At 68.1% G+C, this 20,002-nt stretch overlaps 1 protein-coding gene across 1 annotated transcript; it reads left to right on the top strand.

The window, feature by feature from the left end:
- Positions 1–3,770: 3,770 nt before the first annotated feature.
- Positions 3,771–19,166, top strand: SPIRE2 (spire type actin nucleation factor 2; the record flags this gene model as incomplete). Its single annotated transcript, XM_084257871.1, has 15 exons — positions 3,771–4,053; positions 10,353–10,396; positions 12,387–12,743; positions 14,114–14,194; positions 14,276–14,440; positions 14,740–14,826; positions 14,930–15,053; positions 15,164–15,333; positions 15,602–15,839; positions 16,234–16,352; positions 16,584–16,718; positions 16,793–16,860; positions 17,887–17,914; positions 18,517–18,635; positions 18,872–19,166. The coding sequence occupies 15 exons, from the start codon at positions 3,771–3,773 to the stop codon at positions 19,083–19,085; spliced, it is 2,232 nt and encodes a 743-aa protein (XP_084113997.1). The 3' UTR covers positions 19,086–19,166.
- Positions 19,167–20,002: the final 836 nt, after the last annotated feature.

The raw sequence follows: 20,002 nt of genomic DNA, 5'->3' as shown, positions 1-20,002 counted from the left end.
TAAACCTGAAGGCACAAAGCCGAGGACTCAGGTTGCAGCTTTTCCTCCCAGCCCGGGAGCTGCGGGCTGCAGAGGGACAAAGCCAGCGTTCAGCGCCTCAGGCTGGGGGCTGCCAGGCCGGGCTAGCATGGTGATCGTGGCCTCCTGGGAGACCTTTTCGTCTGCAGCACCATGAATGAGGTGGGCCTGGCCTGCCCTCCAAGGGGGAGGCTCCGCCTGGGTGCCAGGGAGCCCAGGGGCCTCGAGCTCCAACTGTCTGTGGTCACACCTGGAGCTCATGCCTGACACACCGGGTGCTTTGCCCCACTTGCTCAGAGTGTTTTCCTGGCATCACCCTGGACCTGAGCACCGCCCCACCCGGGGTCACATAGCCCTGTCCACAGTGCTCTGGGGTTCATCCCAATTTAGTTTTTGGCGTCCAGGAGTCAAAAACCCTAGGATCCTTCTAGCTTCTGTTTTTGCAAAAACACAAGGGGCCTCTCCTGGGTTGGGTATAGCCAAGCCACAGCCCCCCAGCTGCACTGCAGGGCCACCCCCACAGACATCACCCCAGGATCAGACATGCAGTGCAGGCTCCCTCAGGGCCAGCTGCCCATCTCACCTGTGCCCGTCTCACCTGTGCCCGCCTCGCCTGCACATAGGAGAGCACCAGGTCTGGCCCCAGCACGAGTCCCAACATAGCACTCAGCGGCTGCGGACTAGCAGCGCCCACCATGAGGCCCGAACTTGGGGGCGTCTGTGCTGCTGTGATTCTCCAGTTTCAGGCGATGTGTCATCACACTGGCTGCTCCTATCCTGTCCCCAAACAGCGGGGAGGCCCCGCCTGGCGGCCCCCAGCAACATGTGGCCAGCCCTGCTCCCACCCTTCCCGTGGCTCCACGGGCGTGAACACAGAAGACATGCCTCAGGAGCAAGCGGCAGGAGTGGCCTGGCCCCGAGCTCGAGGTGGGCTTGGCCACAGGTCTCCCCAGCCCCACCTGACTCCAGGTGGGGGCCCCTGTCTTAGTTCTAAACTCCAAGAGGCAAGATTAGATCAAGGAAGGACAAACGTGCTGTGCTCCGCGCACGGCAGCGCAACGCGACCTTTGTGCAGTTGGCTGGGCACCTGCTCCCGCCCTGGCCTCTGTTTGCCCTGCTTGGGCAGGACCAGTGGCGTTTGCCCCGCCTGGAGCGTGGCCTCCGTCTGACCTGGGATTGGCAGAGGTGCCAGCTGCACCACCCTGGGAAGGAGCAACTGAGACAGGGCAAGCTAGGGTTATTAGGCAGTTTTAGGGACAGTGCAGGAGGGGACCTCTGAAGAATTTAGGGAGGCTTCAGAGATAAGGATAACCAAGGAAATGCAACCAATTCCACTAGGAAAAACAAACACCATTGTTAAACACTAGGGGAAAACAAACATCCTAGCACCACAGGTAATCTTGTTAAGGATGGTCCTGGTTTTCTTCAGATGATAAGATGAAGTGTAAAGATGCTCACCGGGAGGGCTAGACCATAAAGGTAAAGCGATAAGCATAACAGATGGGGAAAGAAAATACTGTTAAGGAATGTGAAATTCCTTGCTTAGTACCCTCTGGGAGTTAACCAATCAGGGAGAGAAAGAGTGAAAATTAAACATAATGAGGGAGAGAAAGTATATATTGCCGACCTAATATCCCATACCCGCTCATCTTGGCCCCTCCCAGGTACTTTATACCTGGGAGTCTTTCTTCTTTGTCTCTTTTCTTCCTAAATAAACTTTTCTTTCAAACACAAGATTTGTCTCTCTCTGCTTACTTACTCCAAAAGTCTGTGAATTCCTTTCTACGGTTTCGCGAGACAAGAACTCGTGGTAAAGCGGCAGCAGTTGTTACACACGCTGACATCACAACCGTCTTAGCTTTGACCTCAGGGAGGACACTGGACCCTGACCCCTGTTAGTTGTGAGAACCACAGTCACTGGCCAGCTTCTCCCCTGGACAGACGGACACTCACTTCCCAGACCTGCTCTGGCCTGGCTGCCCTTGCCTGGCCCTGTGGCCCACGCGTAGGTGTCACCTAGCATCTCTGGGGCACAGCTGGAGGAGAAAAGATACGGTTTCTAGGGGCATCCAGAGAGCTTTCGGAGCCTCTGACCCCTTCCCCGCCACCTACCCCCACCCCCTCCGGCCAGGGTCCCCCTGCAGACTCCAGGCGGGAAGCAAGGAGAGGCTCTCCATGTCCCCAGTGACACCCCAGCGTTGGGCCCTTGCTGGCCACGGGCGTATGACCAAATGGGGGTCCCTGGGCACTGGTTAGTGCTGGGCCCAGGAGGGCCTGTGCTCTTACAGGGTGCCCTCACGGCCACAGGCCAGCTGGGCTGAGCCCTGACCAAGCCCTAGCCATCGAGGAGAGCCTTTTTCCAGGGCACCACCAGAAGCGGGGTTGGCAGGGAGAGCCGCTGAGTCCCTGGTCCCTGAGCCCCGTCCAGGCTCTGTTTGCTCGGGAGTCAACACCTGCCTTGGTTTTCCTCCCGGGAGGCACCAACACTCACGTTGCTTTACCCTCGGCCCTGCACACTTGGGGACCTGCCGTGCACACTTGGGGACCTGCCCAGTCTCAAATGTAAAACTTGTGGAGCAATTCATTTGTATCAAACTCCTTTCTTTTTAAAGATTTATTTTCCTTTATTTATGCATACGAGAAGTGGGGTGCAGGCCAGAGGTCTGTCCTGGGGTGGAACTGGCTACGGCTTGATAGCCTGAGACGAAACCCTGGGCCCCCAGGGAGGCCCCTCAGGCTCCTTTCTGTTTGAAGATTAAAGATCCTCAAGGGATTACCTGACAGTTGGTCCCAAGTGACCAACTCCTTGGGGGGGCGGGGACCTGGCCTCTCCATACTCAGCTGTTCAGAACCACCAGGACTCTCCAGGCCTGAGCCCCTCACGCCGTCCGGTGCCCCAGTCCTGAGCCCACTACCTGCATGGGGTGCACCCCAGGCCCGGCCAGCACCTGGAGCCGCAGCCGCTCCAGCCGCATCTGATCTCCGCAGCTACAACTAGGGCCGAAGACTCCCTGGCCAGGCGACGAGGTGACCTGTGGGCCGACGGCCCCTCCTGGACTCAGGGGGAATGCGGGCACCCTGGCGAGCTGCAGGATTTCAGGGGACACTGGCGCCCCAAGCAGCCTGAGCGCTCTGGTGGAGAAGGTGATCTGTGAGTCCCCGCAGCTGTGGGGTCCCCAGGTGCTGACCTTGTCAGCCGGCCCCGGAGAGAAGGCAGTTCCCACCGGCGGTTCACAGGCCCCTCCCTCTCGGCCTGCTGGCCACGGGCACCGAGTCCCGCGACGCCGCCTGGGCTGGAGGGCGGCCTGGTGCTTGGTTGCCCGGAGGAGCCGGGGCGCCCCCCCCCCTCCAGCGAGCCGCCGTGGGCACGTGGGCTCCGCACCCGCCCGCCTCACCCCCCTCCGGCCCTGGCCCTGGCGCACGGCCCGCGCCCCCCGCCCTGCCCCCCCCCCCCCCCGCAGGGCCCGCGCGCCCCAGACCCGCCCCCCCCCCCCCGCAGGGCCCGCGCCCCCAGACCCGCCCCGCTCCCACCCCCACCCGGCCCTATGCCCGCTGGGCCCGCCCCCCGCGCCCACGCCGCGCCCACGCCCCGCCCGCGCCCCGCCCCCTCCGCGCCCACGCCCCGCCCCGCGCCCGGCCCCGCCCGCCCTCACCTGCGCCCGGGGCGGGCCGGATGACAAAGCGGCGGCCGCCGGCCCCGCCCGCGCTCGGCGCCCGCCCTGGAGACCGGCCGCGCGGCGGGGATGGGCGCCATGGCCCGGGCCGGCGGCGCGGGCGCGGCGGGCGCGGCGGGCGCGGGGGGCGCGGGGGGCGCGGGGCGCGCGGGCCGGCCCGAGCCGGGGGAGCTGTCCCTGCAGGCGGTGCTGGCGGCCTACGAGCAGCCGCTCAACGAGGAGCAGGCCTGGGCCGTGTGCTTCCAGGGCTGCCGCGGGCTGCGGGGCGCGCCGGCCGGCGGGCGGCGCATCCGGGACCCGGCGGACCTGCTGCTGCGCAGGGACGGCTCGGTCGGCGCGCGCCCCGCGCCCGGCGCCCAGGGTGAGCGCGGGGAGCGCGCGGGGAGCGCCCGGGGTGAGCGCGGGGAGCGCCGGGGAGCGCCCGGGGTGAGCGCGGGGAGCGCCCAGGGTGAGCGCGGGGAGCGCGCGGGGTGAGCGGGGCGGGGGGCGCGGGGGGGGCGGGCGCGCGAGCCCCGGCGCGCCCCGACCTGGACCCCGCCCCTCCCGGCCCGGCGGCCTGGGTGCCGCGCCTCCCGCCCCGAGCCGGAGCTCCTCCCGCGCCGGCCCCCGAGCCGCCGGCGCCGGCCTCCCCTCTGGGGCGAGGGCGGGGGGTTGGGGGGCGGGCGCCGGGCTCCCCTCTGGGGCGAGGGCGCGGGGGGCCGGGGCTCCCCTCTGGGGCGAGGACGCGGGGCGCCGGCGCCGGGCTCCCCTCTGCGGTCCCCGCCTGCCCTGCCTCCTTCGGCGCCCGGCCCTCGGCACCAGCCCAGCCCTGCGGGCCAGGCCCCTGGGGGCGCAGGCCGCGTCCTCGGCGGGAAGGACGCGCCCCTCGGGGCCGCCGGGGCGGGAGAGGCCGGGTGCACCGAGCGCTGCGCCGCGAGTCCCGGGTGTGACCGAGAAAGGGACTCGGTGACATTCCCGGCCTCCGGGTGGCTCTGCTCAGAGTCTCGAGAACCGGTGCTCAGTCATTGAAAGGCGCCTGGATTCTGTTCCAGATGGCCGGTTTTAGGCGACGATTTAGTCTTTGGAAAAAAAAAAAAAACCCTCATTTTCTTCCCTGGAGCGCTGGGATGGAGCCCTTCGTGCCCCCCGCCCCAGCTGCTGTTCTGTTAGGAAGCACCAGGGCCAGCTGAGTGTGCGGAGGAGGGCTGGGCACTGGGCACTGTCCAGCCTGAGAGCTCGGACTTGCAGAGAGGCCCATGGGCAGGCTGCACGGGGGCTGGGGGGCGGGCAGGCGACACCAGCCAGGGCCTCCTTGGTGACAGGGAGGGTTCTGGGCCCTGCCAGGGACTGCCCTCCACGTCCCCGATCCTGTCCCCGTGGCCAGCCCCCCTCCAGCCACACCTCCCCTGAGCCTGTGAGTCGCTATTTCGCACAGAAAGCACAGGCAGTTTGGCAGGCGGACACAGTAGGAGCTGATCACTGACTGTGGTGCCGAGTGGGCTGAGGCCCTGGTGTGCCACAGCCACGGCCAGTGGCCGGTCTGGGTCCGCACTCGCGGCTCTGGGTGTCTCACAGTGTCAGGTGCAGGGGGCTCGGCGAGGGCCCTCGGGATGCACAGTCACATGGGGCCTTCTCCTGAGGTGGTATTTTCCTCCTCAAAAGACCACCCAGGTGCCCCCTCCACCCCTGGGGGTCATCCTTGTAACCCCAAGCCCCACAAGGGGAGGCACTGTAAGGCATCCACCTGGCTGACCCTCTGACTTGAAGATGGGGACGGTGGCATGGGCCAGCCAAGGCCGAGCGGTGCTCAGGGCTGCCTGCTCTCTGCAGGGGCAGGGGGAAGGGGCGGCAGTGGATTTCTTTATTGGGGCTCTCCAAAGCACACCGGGAGGCCATCCTGGGGTCGTCCTGCCTCCTCCACCTGTCCATTCCCTGGCGAGGGCTCCTTCTCCTGGCCCCTGCAGACCCAGCGGCACCTCTGGCTTCGCTGCTCACAGCTGCCCGGGAATCTGGCCGGGCACGCGCCAAGCTCAGCCACAGCCTTCCTGCCCTGTCCCCTTCCCAGGGGGCAGTGCCCGGGACCTCAGCGCCGTTTCATTTTCAACTTGGGGTGATCTTGTCTCTTCTTCATAAATGCGTCTTATAAAGATGGGTGAGGGTGAGGGCTGCGGCCTCGTTAAAGATTAAGAAAAGTAGCTGCCCTGAGCTGTCTCGTCTGTCCTTGTTCAGCTTCCATGAGTCGGCTGCGGAAGACAGCTCCGGTGCCTCCGGGCTGCTGGCCAGCCGTGCTCCGGGCTGCAGGGACGGCAGGGGGCTCATGGCTCCCTGCAGGGACTCACAGGCGCTGCTCAGCCTCAGGACTAAGGAATTTAATTCCTGGATGTTTAAAATAACTTTAAAAATCAACCAACAAAACTGTACTAGGGGGCTGACCTTGGCACACAGGTGGCTAGTCTCGGGTCCGAGCTGGGTGGGGGCTGCCAGCATGAGCTCTGAGCCCGCAGGGAGGCCTTCTCCTAGGAGCTCGGAGACCCCCGCTCTGTTGTGTGTGTGTGTTTTTTTTTAAGATTTATTTATGCATGCAAGAGCTGGGGTACAGGCCAGAGGTGCGGGGGTGAGAGGGTTCACCAGAGACAGAGCGGGGAGCAGAACAGGCAGACTGACTGAAAGGCACTGCTGAGGGGAGCAGCAGGTAGATGGGGAGGTCTGCTGTGCCATGTGGGTTGCTCCCTGGCTGGGGATCAAACTCGTGCTGCAGAGGCTGCGGACAGCTTCACAGTGCGGTGCTTAACCCCTGCGTGGCCAGGGAGGCCCCGCCCCCCACCCCGCCACTCTGTTTTGTTCTGTTTTGCTTCCGTGGACGTGACCCCTGTGTCTGCCCAGGGGACACCAGCCTGAGGTAAATGCCGCGCGAGGGTGACTTCCCACGCAGTTGTTGCGATGGCAGCTTGGCTTCCCGTGGAAGCCCTTTTTCTAAAGTGGGAAGCCGTGTTAACACGGGAGGTTATTTTTAAGCAGCTGTGAGGCGGGCTAGGGCCGTCATTAGCGCCTCGATGGGGAAAGGGTCTTTTTAATTGATCAGGAGACCCAGTGGCCTCGGGCTGACCCCACGAGCCGAGCCGGCCAGCCTTCAGGTGGCCTTGGAATGTCTGCAGGCCCTCCAGAGAGTGCCCGGTGGGGCAGTGCTGGGCTCCAGCTCCAGGCCCCCCTCCTGGGCCCCAGGCCCCCCGGGGCATGGCCAGGCCCCGCCTCCTCTCCGCCGTCCATCTGCCCTGCCAGCTCACTCCGCCTGCCCCACTGCTGGCTTTTCTTGTCACTTTGTTGTGAAACCTTCTACGGGCCCCAGTCTTCACACCTGGATGCCTCACTTGGCAGGGGGGCTGCTGCCCTCTGGGCCAGCTGTCCCAGACACCCTGGCCTGTGAGTGGCCTGTCCCTCTGGGCCTGGTGCCGCCTGGAGCAACTTCCTCTGCTTTGCTCATGTGGCTGTCGAGGGGCAGCCCCGTCCCCACCTGCCCCAGGCCCGCAGGGCCGCAGCGAGGCGCATCGAGGCGCATCCCCCGCAGCGAGGCGCATCCCCCGTCTGTGTGAGCGGGGCGTGGCCGCCAGGGCTGCAGTGGGTTCTGGGGCTCGGGGGCTGTCCTTCCCAGGTCCAGCATGAGGGGGGCTCTGGGCCTTGCTGGCGGCCCCCTCCTGCGGGCAGCGTCTCCTGGGCTGGTCTTAAGTTTCTCCGGGGCTTCTGCCATGGGCAGCCTTGGCTGCTGTGTGGGGGTGGCCTGCTCGGGGCAGCGACACCCGTTCCCTGAAGCCCCGGGAAGCCGGGACCCTCCTGGCTGCAGCAGTCCTCCATGTCGCTCGCCACAGGCCGCCTGGACGCTGCCCATGGCGGCTTGGGGTGTCAGTGCTGCCTGTGGAAGCCAGTCGGCCCAGCGGGAGGGTCTCCCTGAGAGGCTGGGGGGACTTCTGTCCCTCTGCCCCCGGGCCCTGGTCCTCCTGGGGCTCGTTCTGGGTTGTCTGTGCCGAGACAGAACCGCTCACTTTCCCGTCCTGCCCCAGGGGGCTGAGCTGTGGGTGCCGTGGGCATGGCCAGTGGCTGGTCCCGGGCTGTGGCCGCCCGAGCAGGGGTGCAGGGGGACGCTGGCCCTGCGGGGTTCCTCCGTGGAAGCGTGGCCTCGGGGACGGCCGGGTTAGGGGCCCTGGGGGTGACTTCTGGTGGCTAGGAGTCGCGCTGCGGGTGGGGAGGGGCCTGTGCCGGGCAGCCCCCTGCCCCGTGCAGTGTCGGGATCCCATGCCAGGGCTCTGCCTCGCAGCAGCTCCCCAAGGCTGGACGGTGCGTGTTTGCGGGGTGGGGGGGGGGAGCTCACCAGTGCCCCATCGGTCTGGCTGCACCACACGGACTCAGCCCCTTCTAGACACCGCGTCCGGCTGCGGGGCAGGCAGCCTGCAGGGCTGGGGCTGTTGGCACAGGCTGGGGTCCCCGCCTGCCCAGGGGCCAGGGGAGCCGTGCCTGCCGCCAGGGCCCCATTTCTTTGCTTTGCGCTCATACCCAGCCCCGCGGCGGTGCGAGACGTGCGCAGGCAGCACGGGCCCAGAGACTGGTCCAGCCCGGGCTCGGGCGGGCCCAGGAACCTGCATTTCCAGCCAGGCCTCTTGGCAGTGCACCAGCCCTGAGGGCGCTCCAGGGCCAATAAGTACCCCGGGCAGTCAGAAGGGACAGGTCCAGGGTGGGCCCTGCACCCACCATGGAGCTCAGCCTCAGCGCAGTGGCTGGCACCTGCGCCGCGTCCTGGTGCCAGCAAGGCTTGGGCGAGACGGCGCCCGGGGCAGACACCGGGCAGCTGGGCTGTGCCACCCAGGACCCCGAGGGCCTGGCTGGCCCCACCCACTGCTGCCAGGCAGGACTCTGTGGGCCGGGGTGGCCTGACCGTGGCACCCGATGCCCGCAGAGGTCGCTCTGGGGAGCGGCACTGGCGGAGAAGCCACCCTCACCCGCTGGCCACTGGTTGCCGGGCCGCACTGCAGGGAGGGGTGGATGTCTTTGACCCTGTGCTGTTTGCAGACACACCCAAGTGCCTGCCCCGGCCCCACACCCTGCTCTGCGGCTGGCCGGAGACAGGCCGAGCTGGGGCTTATTTTTGATGCCGGAACAAGCCTTGACGGGCGCATTTCCAGGTGGGCCCCAGCCTCCTCATGGGGCAGCACCTGCGCTGGGCTCCACGCGGGGCCATGGGGGCAGAATGGGAGCCAGAGGGGCCCGGAGGGGCCGGCTGTCTGATTCCAGAGTCTTCTCCTGTCCTGAGCTCCCTGTATGTGGGGGCGTCCCCCACAGGCCAGCGCAGAGCCCCAGGCCTCCCCACGCTGCCGCCCACAGGACTCTGCGCCCCTGCAGCCCTGCCGGTGTGCAGGAGGGGCCATGGGAGCCACTGCGCAGAGGACAGGTGTGACGGGAGAAGCCCGCGCACCCTCAGCCCTCAGCATGGGCGGGGCCTGGCGGGTCGGCTACATGGCCAGGTAGCTTCCTCTCCTGTGGAGGGTGCCCCGGCTGGCTCCATGTGGTGGCCTGGGGTCTTTGCCCCAATAGTCTTGTTGGGGTCCCCAGGGATCCCCTGCAGCAGAAGCCCTGCAGCCCTGCACCTGGACACTGACCACGTATTGCTGGGGTGCCTGTGTGGGGGGGGCTGCGGGTATGGCCAGCTGGCGGCTCTGCCCCTCACTTGGGGCTGCCCCACGGCAGAGCGCGGTCCTGCCTTCTCACTCCCGCTGCCCCGTCCAGCGCAGGACACGCTGTCACCAACTGACCAGCGCTGTCGCGGTGGTGCTGCCAAGCCCAGGTGGACCATCCCCCCTTATTTTAATGGGCCAGCCCAATGCAAACCCCTGATCCTTGGCGATCTTCCTGCTCCTGATGGCATCTTGAAAACATTTGCAGAGTTAGCAGGTTTGCTTAACAGACAATTTCATGGTCTATGTTTTTTTTTTTTTTTTACCCCATCTCATTCCAGAAAAGCTTTAAGGCAGCTGAAGGTCAGCCCTCGGCCTGCTGCTGGCCCGCGGGCTGTGCTGGGCATGGCCATCGGATCCTCTGGATCTGAGCAGGGTGTGGGGCACACCACGCACCCTCACACCTCCCTGTCCTCAGCTGTGAAGTGGGGACCGGCCACCTGCCCCGGCTGGGTGGCCATGTGTGACAGCACAGACAGCTGGAGCTCGGCTTAGCTCCTGCCTTTAGTCGGGGATTGATTCTCCGACAGATGGATAGTTGGGGGGCCCCCAAGTCCAGAGGGGGCAGCCAAGGGCTGGACCCCTAGAACAAAGCCTGCCGCTTCCTTTGAGACCTGCCTTTCGCAGGTCTCTTCGGTGACTCCCGGGTCCTGCTTCCCCTTACCCCCGGTCCTGCGCCTCTTGTCTCCAACCACAGGGGCGGGGCCTCCAGGGGCTGGTTGGTGTCTCTGTTGGCTGCCCCCCAACCTTCCCCTGGGGTGGTGAGCGCAATGTAGGGCAGTGCGGCCATCAGACGGCACCTGGGGTCTGGCTTGCCAGCGCGTGCGGGTGTCCAAGCAAGTGCCCGGTGGCTCCAACTGCTGTGTCTCTCGGGGTTCAGATGGGAACCCTGGGGGTGCCCAGTGCTTTTGAGGGGAGGCAGGTGCCGGACACGCCTAACTGCTCTCCTTTCCTGTTGCAGAGCCCACAACAATGGTGGTGTCGCCAGCCAGCTCGGAAGCCCAGGTACAGCTGCAGCGAGCCTGGTGTCGCTTGGCCCAGTGTCGCTGTGTCTTTTGTTTTTTTTAAGATTTATTTACTTATGCATGCAAGAGCTGGGGTGCAGGCCAGAGATCTGCCCGGGGATCGAACTCATGGGGGGGCCCGGCCAGAGGGGCTGTGGGTCTCCTGGAGGACGCAGCAGGAACAGCACCCCAAAGCTCTCCTGCCTTTGCTTAGGGCCACACGCAGGGGGCTGTCGCAGGGAGTGATGGGCCCGGCCTCCCCTGCCCTGCTGCTCCCTGCCCCACTCTGCTGCTGCGGGTCTGTGCGGCCCCCGGGCCGAGTCTCGATGGACGGGAACCGGGGTGTGTCCCCGAGAGCTGCCTGTGCTGTCTGCGTGGTCAGCGCCCTCACCCTCTAACCTTCCGGTGCGCCTGCATCTGAGGCTCCACCCCAGGCAGCCCTCCAGGGCGCCTGCCCAGTGTCCTGCTGGACAGCTCTGCCCCCACCACCCCAAGGGAACCCACGGGAATATTTGCAAGGCTGTGGCCGGGTGGGCTGCCCGAGGCCCCGCCAGGGGCTGTGTCCTCCCCGAGATGGGGCCGGCCCTGGCTGGCCAGCGCTGCAGGCAGGTTGCTGTGGGCAGGCAGGACTGGCGTTCATGAGACTGGTCAGCTGCCCGGATTTTTACCCCAGGAAAGCAAGAGCTGTTTGCCTTCCAGGGAGCATGTCCGGGGTCTGGGCAGAGCACAGAGAAGCTCTCGGCACCAGCGGTCAGATGAGGCTGGCGCTGGAGTCAGCCCTTCCCATAACGGGCTGCCTGCTCAGGCCAGGGTGGGGGAGCCATGTGGTGGGGTCTGCCCTTTCCTGGGGACACGGGGGCCTCTGCTGGCGACGGCTCAGAACCAGAAGGGCAGCCCCCAGCTTTGGGCTGGGATAAAGTTGAATTTGTGTGGACTGTGGCCAGCCCCACCACCGAACCCCACCACAGGGCTGCACCCGCCTCGCCAGCGCACCCAGTCCCTGTTGGGCGCCAGTGGCCTTAGGCCTCAGCCTCACCTGGAGTCACGACGTTGACTGTGACTGGGTCACCTCCCTGCTGGGAGGCCGACCCCTCCGGGTGGCCAGGGACTCCTGGCTCAGGCGGGATCTGGTTCCCATGCCCCCCCCACCTCCCAGTGCAGGCTGACCCACAGCCCTGATGCTTCCCAAGGCCTATTCGCCTTCAGCCCTGCTCAGGCCAGCCCCCTGGGCTCCCTGTGCTGGGAAATGAGAGGCCCAGGGCCCTGGAGGCCTGTCGGCCGGGATGGGCGGTGCCTGGGGAGGGTGTGGTTCCTGGACCAGAAGCGGGGTCACTCCTGCTAGCGGGGAGCTATGGCTTCCAACAGTGAGTCCCAAGTCCAGCTGGGCAGGCCACCAGCCGCAGTGGACTCTATGTCCCCCCAGCAGCGAGGGCTCATCTGGGGACTGTGGGGGGCATGGCGAAGGCACGGCAGGCCAGGCGTCTGTCTGCCCACCCGCCTGCCGCCTGCCGCCCGCCCGCCGCCCGCCCAGAGCAGGGCCTGTGGCAATGCCCGTGCACAAGGCCGGCCGCAAGTGAACCCAGCGGTCTCCCCAGTAACGGGGTCTCTGCACGAGGCGCGAGTGCCCGTGTGCGGGGCTCTGTGGGTCGGGGGGCTCTGAGCGTATTTAATACTCCAGCGGGGGCGCAGCCTGGCTCGGTTTTAGGGTTCCCCCAGTCAAACGGACACACAGCGAGGTTCACGCGCAGCTTAAAATGTTTCCTACAAGGTCCGCTACCCCCGCTACGGGGCTTGTCGCCTGCCCCTGGGCGTCCTCCTGGCGTTTACTGAGGGCGCCGGGCCCTCTGCTTGGAAACAGCCCCAGCCCCAGGCCCCTCGCCGGCCTGGCCCCGCGCGCCCCGCGGCCCCCGCGCCCCCGGGCTCCTGGCCGGGCTCCTGGCGGGGCCCCTGGCCGGGCTCCGACGGGGCGGGCCTCACGCGCTCGCCCGCAGGTGGTGCAGTCGCTGGGCTTCGCCGTGTACCGCGCGCTGGACTGGGGGCTGGCGGAGAGCGAGGAGCGCGAGCTCAGCCCGCAGCTGGAGCGGCTCATCGACCTCATGGCCAACAACGACGCGGCCGGCGAGGAGGGCGGCGCGGCCGACGAGGGCTACGGCGGCCCCGAGGAGGAGGAGGAGGCCGAGGGCGGCGCGCGCGCCGTGCGCACCTTCGCGCGGGCCATGCGCCTCTGCGCCGCGCGCCTGCCCGACCCCGGGGGCGCCGCCGCGCACTACCAGGCCGTGTGCCGCGCGCTCTTCGTGGAGACGCTGGAGCTGCAGGCCTTCCTCGCCCGCGTGCGCGAGGCCAAGCAGGTGAGCGGCCGTCGACGCACCCCGCCCGGCCAGGACCGCGGGGGGGGGGCGGCCCAGACGCACCCCTGCCTGCCCGCCCCCCTGGGCGCCCGCCCCGCCTGGAGTCCGTCTCCCCCCCCTTGCTCCTCCCTGCCCGGGGCGCAGCTCCCCGGGGTGCTTCCCTCTGGGCGCAGGCGCCGAGGGCCGCCCCTCGGGACCCACACGGGCGCCTCCCCCGGAGCACCTGCCCCCCAGCCCCGCCCGAGGGTGCCCCGCCCCGCCCCGCCGGGTGCGCAGAGCCGGTGGTCTAGAGGCTCCCCCCAGGCCCAGAGCCCCGCAGCAGCCCCCCCGCCCCCCATCCTCCCGCAGAGTCCCCGGCCGTCCCCGCCCCGCCCCCTGCGCCCGCGCCCCGGGCGGCTCCGCTCCGGCCTGAGACGCGCCTCGCCCAGCGCAGACGTTTCCTCCCCGGAAACCTGAAGTCCCAGCCCCGGGCGGGCGCGGGCGTCGGGGCCCCTGGCGGGCGGGCGGGCGTCGGGGCCGCAGACCGGCCGCTGCTGGCGTCTCGGCTGGGCGAGGGAGGGCGCGGCTCCGGCGCGTCTCGAGGGGTCGCCGGCCCCCACCGGACGCCCCTCCCGGAGCGGAGCTGCCCGGCCCCGCGAGCACGCGGTGGCCGCCCCAGGACTTCCCGAGTAACGGCCCCAGCCCCCCAGCCCCGCAGCCCCGCACCCCCATCGTTGTCCGTCAGCCAGCGGGTCCCGTCCGTCCGCGCGCGCCCCCAAGCCGGGCTCCAGTGCGAGACACCCCCGCGCCGGCCGCTCCGGTGCGGCCCCAGCAGCCGCGCGGGCGCAGACACGAGCGGGGAGCCGTGGCCGCTCGAGAGGGGGTGCTTGCGGCCGGCGCCGAGGAGCCGGGAGGCCGGGGTGGGGGCGGCCGGGGCGGCGCGGGAGGGAGGCGCATGCCGGGCCTCGTGGGGTGCGGTGGGCGGGCGCCGCTCCCCTCCCCCGGGCCGGAGGGGCCGCGCGGGCGGGGCTGGTGACTTGGTGCAAAGCAGGTCAGATCCTCACGCGCCAGCACCGCGCGGGCACCCGCGTTTCAAGGGGAAGGTTCCCGGCCTCGCCCCTTCGGCGGCGCCTCCTCGTGCCGGCGGCCCTGGCGGGCGCGGACCTGGGCGCGCGGGCTGCTCCGGCTCCGCGATGAACACCGAGGCCGACGGGCCGCGGCTCGGGCGGCGAGGGGCCTCGGCCCCAGGAGGGGAGGCGAGACGACCCGCCCGCCGGGGCTGAGCCGTGGCCCCAGACACTCCGGGGCCCCAGCGGCCTGCGGGAGGGCGCCCCGGGCCGGGCCCCCAGGCCAGCGGGCCCCTCCCACCCCTGCCCCTGCCTGGCCCGCAGATGCTGCAGAAGCTGCGGGAAGAGGAGCCTCCGGGGGAGGAGCCGCTGGCCGAGCTGAACCACCTGGGGCACACGGACTGGGTAAGCCCGCCCTCCCCGGCGTGGGGGAGCCGCGGCGGCCTCCGGAGGTGCTGAGGGCCGCTCTTGCCCTCTCCCGCCCAGACCCGACTCTGGGTGCAGCTGATGCGCGAGCTGCGGCACGGGGTGAAGCTCAAGAAGGTGCAGGAGCAGGAGTTCAACCCCCTGCCCACCGAGTTCCAGCTCACGCCCTTCGAGATGCTCATGCAGGACATCCGCGCCCGCAACTACAAGCTGCGCAAGGTCATGGTGAGCAGACCGTGAGGCCGGGGGCTGCGGGGTCCCCATGGTCGGGGATGCTTGTCCCAGAGGCACCCCCGCCCCCGGCCTGGAGTCCCCGCTGTGTGTCGGGCGCCTGCCGGGGCACAGTCACAGGCTCAGGGTGCGCTGGAGAAGCAGACCCGAGCTGCGCCTGGACGCTCAGGCCCTGCCCGGGAGCACCTGTCCGGTCCACGGGAAGCCTCGAGGCCACAGCCGTGAGGACAGGCCTGCTCGGGCCTGCCCCGCCCAGACCACGGGCAGCCCTGAGGCTCGGCTGCCTCCCGCAGGTGGACGGGGACATCCCTCCCAGGGTGAAGAGAGACGCGCACGAGCTCATCCTGGACTTCATCCGCTCCCGGCCTCCGCTGAAGCAGGTGCCAGGCCCCCCGGGCAGGTGGGGTCGCTCCCCAGGGAGGCCCCTCCCCTGCCCGCGCCCTCCCCCACCCGCGCCCTGCCCACCCAGCGGCCGCCTCACAGGTCTCCGAGAGGACGCTGCGCCCCTTGCCCCAGAAGCAGCGCAGCCTGCATGAGAAGATCCTGGAAGAGATCAAGCAGGAGCGGAGGCTGCGGCCAGTGGGGGCCGAGCGCTGGGGTGGCCGGGGTGAGTGAGCAGCCCCTCCCCAGCCCCCAAGCCCCCCTCCCCAGCCCCTCATCCCCTTCCCCAGGCCTTTCCCTGACCCCTCCACATCCTCCCTCCACCCTCACACCCAGGGTTTGGCTCCCTGCCCTGCATCCTCGACGCCTGCTCTGGGGACCTCAAGTCCACCTCCTGCATCAACCTGGCCGTGGCGGATGCCAGGGGCGGCGCCCAGCGGCCTCGGCCCCGGGTCCTCCTCAAGGCGCCCACCCTGGCGGAGATGGAGGAGATGAGCGCCTCTGAGGTCGGCCCAGCGTCCTGCGGGTGGGGGCGGGGCTGACCGCAGCGGGCGGCATGGCTAGTGGGGCCGGAGGCTGGGCACGGGCCTGAGCTGGGGGCTGGTGCCTCTGGGGCAGGGACACTGGGTGGGGTCCACCTTGCTGGCCTCAGGCCCAGGGAAGCTGGCAGGGCTCTCCGCAGGCTCCCTGTCCTCACACTGGCCTTCTCCTGAGGCCTCAATTTTGTGCAGAGGACGGGCAGTCAGGGCAGGGCTGGGTCTGTTGTGTCCACAGGAGGAGGAGTCCCCGTGCGGGGAGGTGGCCCTGAAACGTGACCGCTCCTTCTCGGAGCACGACCTGGCCCAGCTCCGGAGCGAAATGGCCGCTGGCCTCCAGCCAGCCCCTGAGCCCCCAGCAGGAGCAGAGCCGGCCCGGCCCCGCGTGGGCAGTGCACTTGCCTGGAGACCCGGTGCCCAAGAGCAGGGCAAGTCCGTCCCCTCCCGCCTGGGCTGGTGCCACCAGCAGGCAGCCCGCAAGGGATCTGAAATTCAGGCCCGACTCCCCTCACGCCAACGTCCCCCGCTTTTTTTAGCCTGAGAATTTTAGTGTTAGGACTCCGTGGTCATTGTAAAACTTAGGCTTTTAACTCCCCACAACTCCGCACGCAGCGATTATTGCTGAGGCCTTGGCCTAGGGGAGGCGGCTGGCGGGCGGGTGATGGCCGATGACCAAGGTTGGAGTGCCCAGGCCCCGCCCCGCCCTTGAGGCACCTCCTCACCGCCCTGGGATGGTCACGCTGGGTATTCACAACCCACTCAGGGGAGCCCCCAAGCTGCCCCCTGAGACTTAAGGACCCCATGGCAGCAGCATTGGCCCGCAGAACATGACCCCTGCCAGGACCTCTCATGCCCTGTGTCCTCCTCCAGGCTTCCCCGCCGTGGACATCCAGGACTCCCCTGACCCTCGCTCCCCACCCCGCAGCCACCGCAGTGCCGGGGAGGCCAGGACAGAGGACTCGACAGCCCCTGACAGTCACCCCTGGCTGGTGAGTGATGGGCACTGCCCTGGGGGCCACGAGGGGGCCAAGCCGCAGCCTGCGTTTCTGGGGTGGATCTGTGGGTGACTTGCTGGGGCCGAGATGGTCAGACCTGGCCTGCTGTCTGCCGCCCCCTGCTGGGACTTCTGGGCAGTGCGGCCTGCGTGGTGGGTGAGGCTGGGAGACGCCCGCAGCGTGGCACCCTTGGGTGAGCAGGCACAGCAGCCCCCGCCCCACCAGGAGTTCAGCCACCCGGCGGAGAGCCTGGCACTGACGGTGGAGGAGGTGATGGATGTGCGCCGAGTGCTGGTGAAGGCGGAGATGGAGAAGTTCCTGCAGCACAAGGAGCTCCTCAGCAGCCTGAAGAAGGGGAAGGTGAGGGCGGGCGGCGGGTGGGGAGGCCCCTGCGACGTCCTGCATAGCGGTGGCTCAGACGGCCCTTTCCCCAGATTTGCTGCTGCTGCCGGGCCAGGTTCCCGCTCTTCTCCTGGCCGTCCAGCTGTCTCTTCTGCAAGAGGTGAGCCTGCGGCCGAGGGCCGGGGGGAGCAGTGCTGCCCAGGCTCCTGTGCGGGACGCCATGCAGATGGCGAGGGGCGGCAGCCCGAGCTCCGGGCGTCAGTCGAGACTAACTGTACCCCTGAAGGACGGCGGCTCTCAGCCTGGGTGGGACCCCAGACCCCTTCCACCGGGAAGAACCAAACGAAAAGCCAGAACCCCGCAGAGCAGGCAGCGGCGGCCTCCGGAGCCTGGCAGTCAGGGAGCCCCATGCACTCGCCCCACGGGGCACTGAGGCCCGGAGACCAGACCGGGCGGCTGGACCAGGGGGTGGAGGGATGCTGTGGGGGCCTCACGACCTGCAGCAGCCCCCAGTGCTCGCTCAGCACCTGCCGCCTGCAGGAAGGGCTGGAGGCGGGAGGGAGTGTCCTGGCCGTGCCCCGCCTCCACTGGCTGCTCACTTTCCACACCCAGGTTGTTTACATTCAATTTTTAAAAAAGATTTATTTATTTATGCTACAAGAACTGGGGTGCAGGCCAGAGATGTGTGTGTGTGTGTGAGAGGATTCACCAGAGACAGAGTGGGGAGCAGCAGGGAGGCAGGAGAGGTCTGCTGCCACCTGCGGGTCACCTCCCTGGTTGGGGGTCACACTGCCGATAGCTTGATGGCGCTGAGACTCGACCTCTGTGCCGCCAGGGAGGCCCACGTCGCTCCTCTTTATCTGGAATGCGTGCTTGTGGGGGGCTGCGAGCTGGAGGTGGAAACCCGGGCTGGCAGGGCGGCTCAGGGAGACCGGCCATCCCATCCTGCCATCCAGGTCTGCGACAGCGAAGTGTGTGTTTCCAACATCAGGGCGGGATTTAGAGACTTAACTGTGGTTTCAAACTGAGCGCCTGGCCTTGGGCTCCCAGGGCACCACGTGGAGGAGACAGCTGCGTGGTCGCTGGAGGTGCATGTCTCTGGCGGGGAGGACAGCAGGAGCAGCAGCCGCGGGCAGGGCGCTTCCTGGAGGCCACTCCCGGCTGACTCCCCCCCTTTCCCCTTCAGGGCCGTGTGCAGCTCCTGCAGCGTGAAGGTGAGGGCCGCCTGGGGCCGGAGATGCGAGCGGCCTGCGCGGGCCTGCCCAGGAGGTGGGCGGGTGGACGGGGCCCCTGACCCCTGCACACAACACCAGCTGGCCAGTCCATGCTGCCGTTTCTCCTGCGGGCAGAGCCCTTCCTGCACATTCTGAGGCCCGTGTGGGGGCCTGCTCACTCTCTCGCTGCCGTGTTAGTGGGCTGGTGCCTGATGCCCTCGCCCTGCTGCGAGCCCCGCCTGTCCACAGGATGGCCTCTGGGCACAGGGGCTGGGTGCTGCAGCTGCACCTACAGCTGCCCCGGCGCAGGGCAGGACACTGAGTGGGCATCACTCAGGACCCCCGCCCGGAAGCCACAATCTGCCCAGGCAGGAACTTGACCAGGTTTCAAACCCTTACTTGAGGGTTAGTGCTGGGGCCCAGGGCGCCTGTGGGTGCTGCCCTAAAGCTTTTGGCCACAGGGCCAGGGGCGGCCGGTGCCAGAGGTGAGGAGCTGCAGGCCTGGCTGGCGCGGGCGAGGCGGTAGCAGAGACTCCCCGGCTGCCCTGGGCGCTGAGGTGGCCTGAGGAGTCTCTGCGGCCCCGCCCGCTGCTGTGTTGCAGATGAAGATGCCCTCTAAGAAGCTGGCGCACATCCCCGTCTACGCGCTGGGCTTCGAGAGCCCCCCCAGGGCACCGCCCCCAGCCAAGGCCACGCCAGCGCAGAGGAGGGACGCCTCCCAGTAGGTGCCAGGCGCTGACGCATCTGCGGAGTCAGGCCTGGGGGGCGGTCAGCTAGCTGGGGTGCCTGAAGGAGGCGCAAATGCGTGGCAGCTGTGAGACCAAGAGCTGGGGAGCAGGGGCAAGTGGGTGCTGGGGGGCTGCGGTGCGGTGGAGTCTTGCCTGGGGGCGCGTCGTTGGCCTTCAGGCCCAGACTCAGCGGGGGGCGCGGGGGGCACCCCAACGGCCTCTCCCGCAGGTCCTCGCCTGCGCCTCGAGTGGAGGAGGAGTTCCCGCACATGTATGCGCACGGCTGCGTCCTCAAGGACGTGTGCGCCGACTGCACCCGCTTCGTGGCCGACGTGGTGCGCTCCAGCCGCCAGAGCGTGCACGCCCTCAACGCCTCGCCGCGCCGCGCGCGCCAGACCCAGTCGCTCTATGTCCCGCACACCTGGACGCTGGACTTGCAGTGACCGGCCGGGGCCTGCACGGTGGCCGGGCCTCCGAGCGGAGCCGGGCTGGTCCTGGGCCAGGGAGACCCCAGCGTGCATGTACATATATACAGATCGATGCATTTATGCCCGTGTGGAGCCTGTGCGTCTGTCACGCGTCTCCTGCCACCCCCACGGGGTGCAGTTGGAGTCGCTTGCTAGGCCCCCCCAGGAGGAGGTTCTTCTCCGCTTGCCTTGTGTCGGGCAGGGGTGGAGTGGGAAGGAGGACAGAGGATTCTCGGCAGTGGAGCCCTTCTGGAGAAACCCCTGCTTGTGTTGACACTCGTCTCCACCTGGGATGAGAACCTGGCCGCTCCCCGCGCCCAGGAGGACGTCCAGGCCGGACGGGCTGCCTCAGACCCCGGGGGGTGGAGCACCCGCTCAGCCCACAGGCGCTCAGTGGCCTCATGGCTTTGGAGGCAGCCGGCAGCACCCCAGGCCTCCCACCGGCACACAGAGGCTTTGAGGCCAAGCTTGCTGGGACCCCCGGCTGCCAGCTGTGCCACTGGTACTGCTGTCCTCACGTTCTTAAAGGCAGGAGCCCTGGCAGGCGGGGGGCCCTGGCAGGTGGGGGGTTCTGTGTGTCTGTACATGGCCGCCCTCAGCCTAATAAAGGTGGCTACAGTCTTCCATCTACGTGGTGGGTGGAAGGCCATCCAGCCATGTGGTGGGTGAGCACCAGCGCCAGGCCCTGAAGGGTCCACGGTCAGGATACCCCCACCAGACCCGCCCCTGTCCTCTAAACCCACTGGTCCCGCGGCCAGCAGGGCTGTGTGTGGGTCCGTGTGCTGGGCAGCGTGGGGGCAGACAAGTCCCCACTGGCCTGGAAGACCCCTGGCCGCATCCCTCATCCCTATTCCTGTTCTCCAGGTGGGTGGTCCCCTCAGGGTTTGCAGGGT

Source organism: Talpa europaea (assembly GCF_964194135.1).
Source record: "Talpa europaea genome assembly, chromosome: 16".
In the NCBI taxonomy this organism is placed as follows: domain Eukaryota; kingdom Metazoa; phylum Chordata; class Mammalia; order Eulipotyphla; family Talpidae; genus Talpa; species Talpa europaea.
Note: the sequence above shows the minus strand (reverse complement) of the source record. Positions and strands in the feature narration are given on the sequence as shown.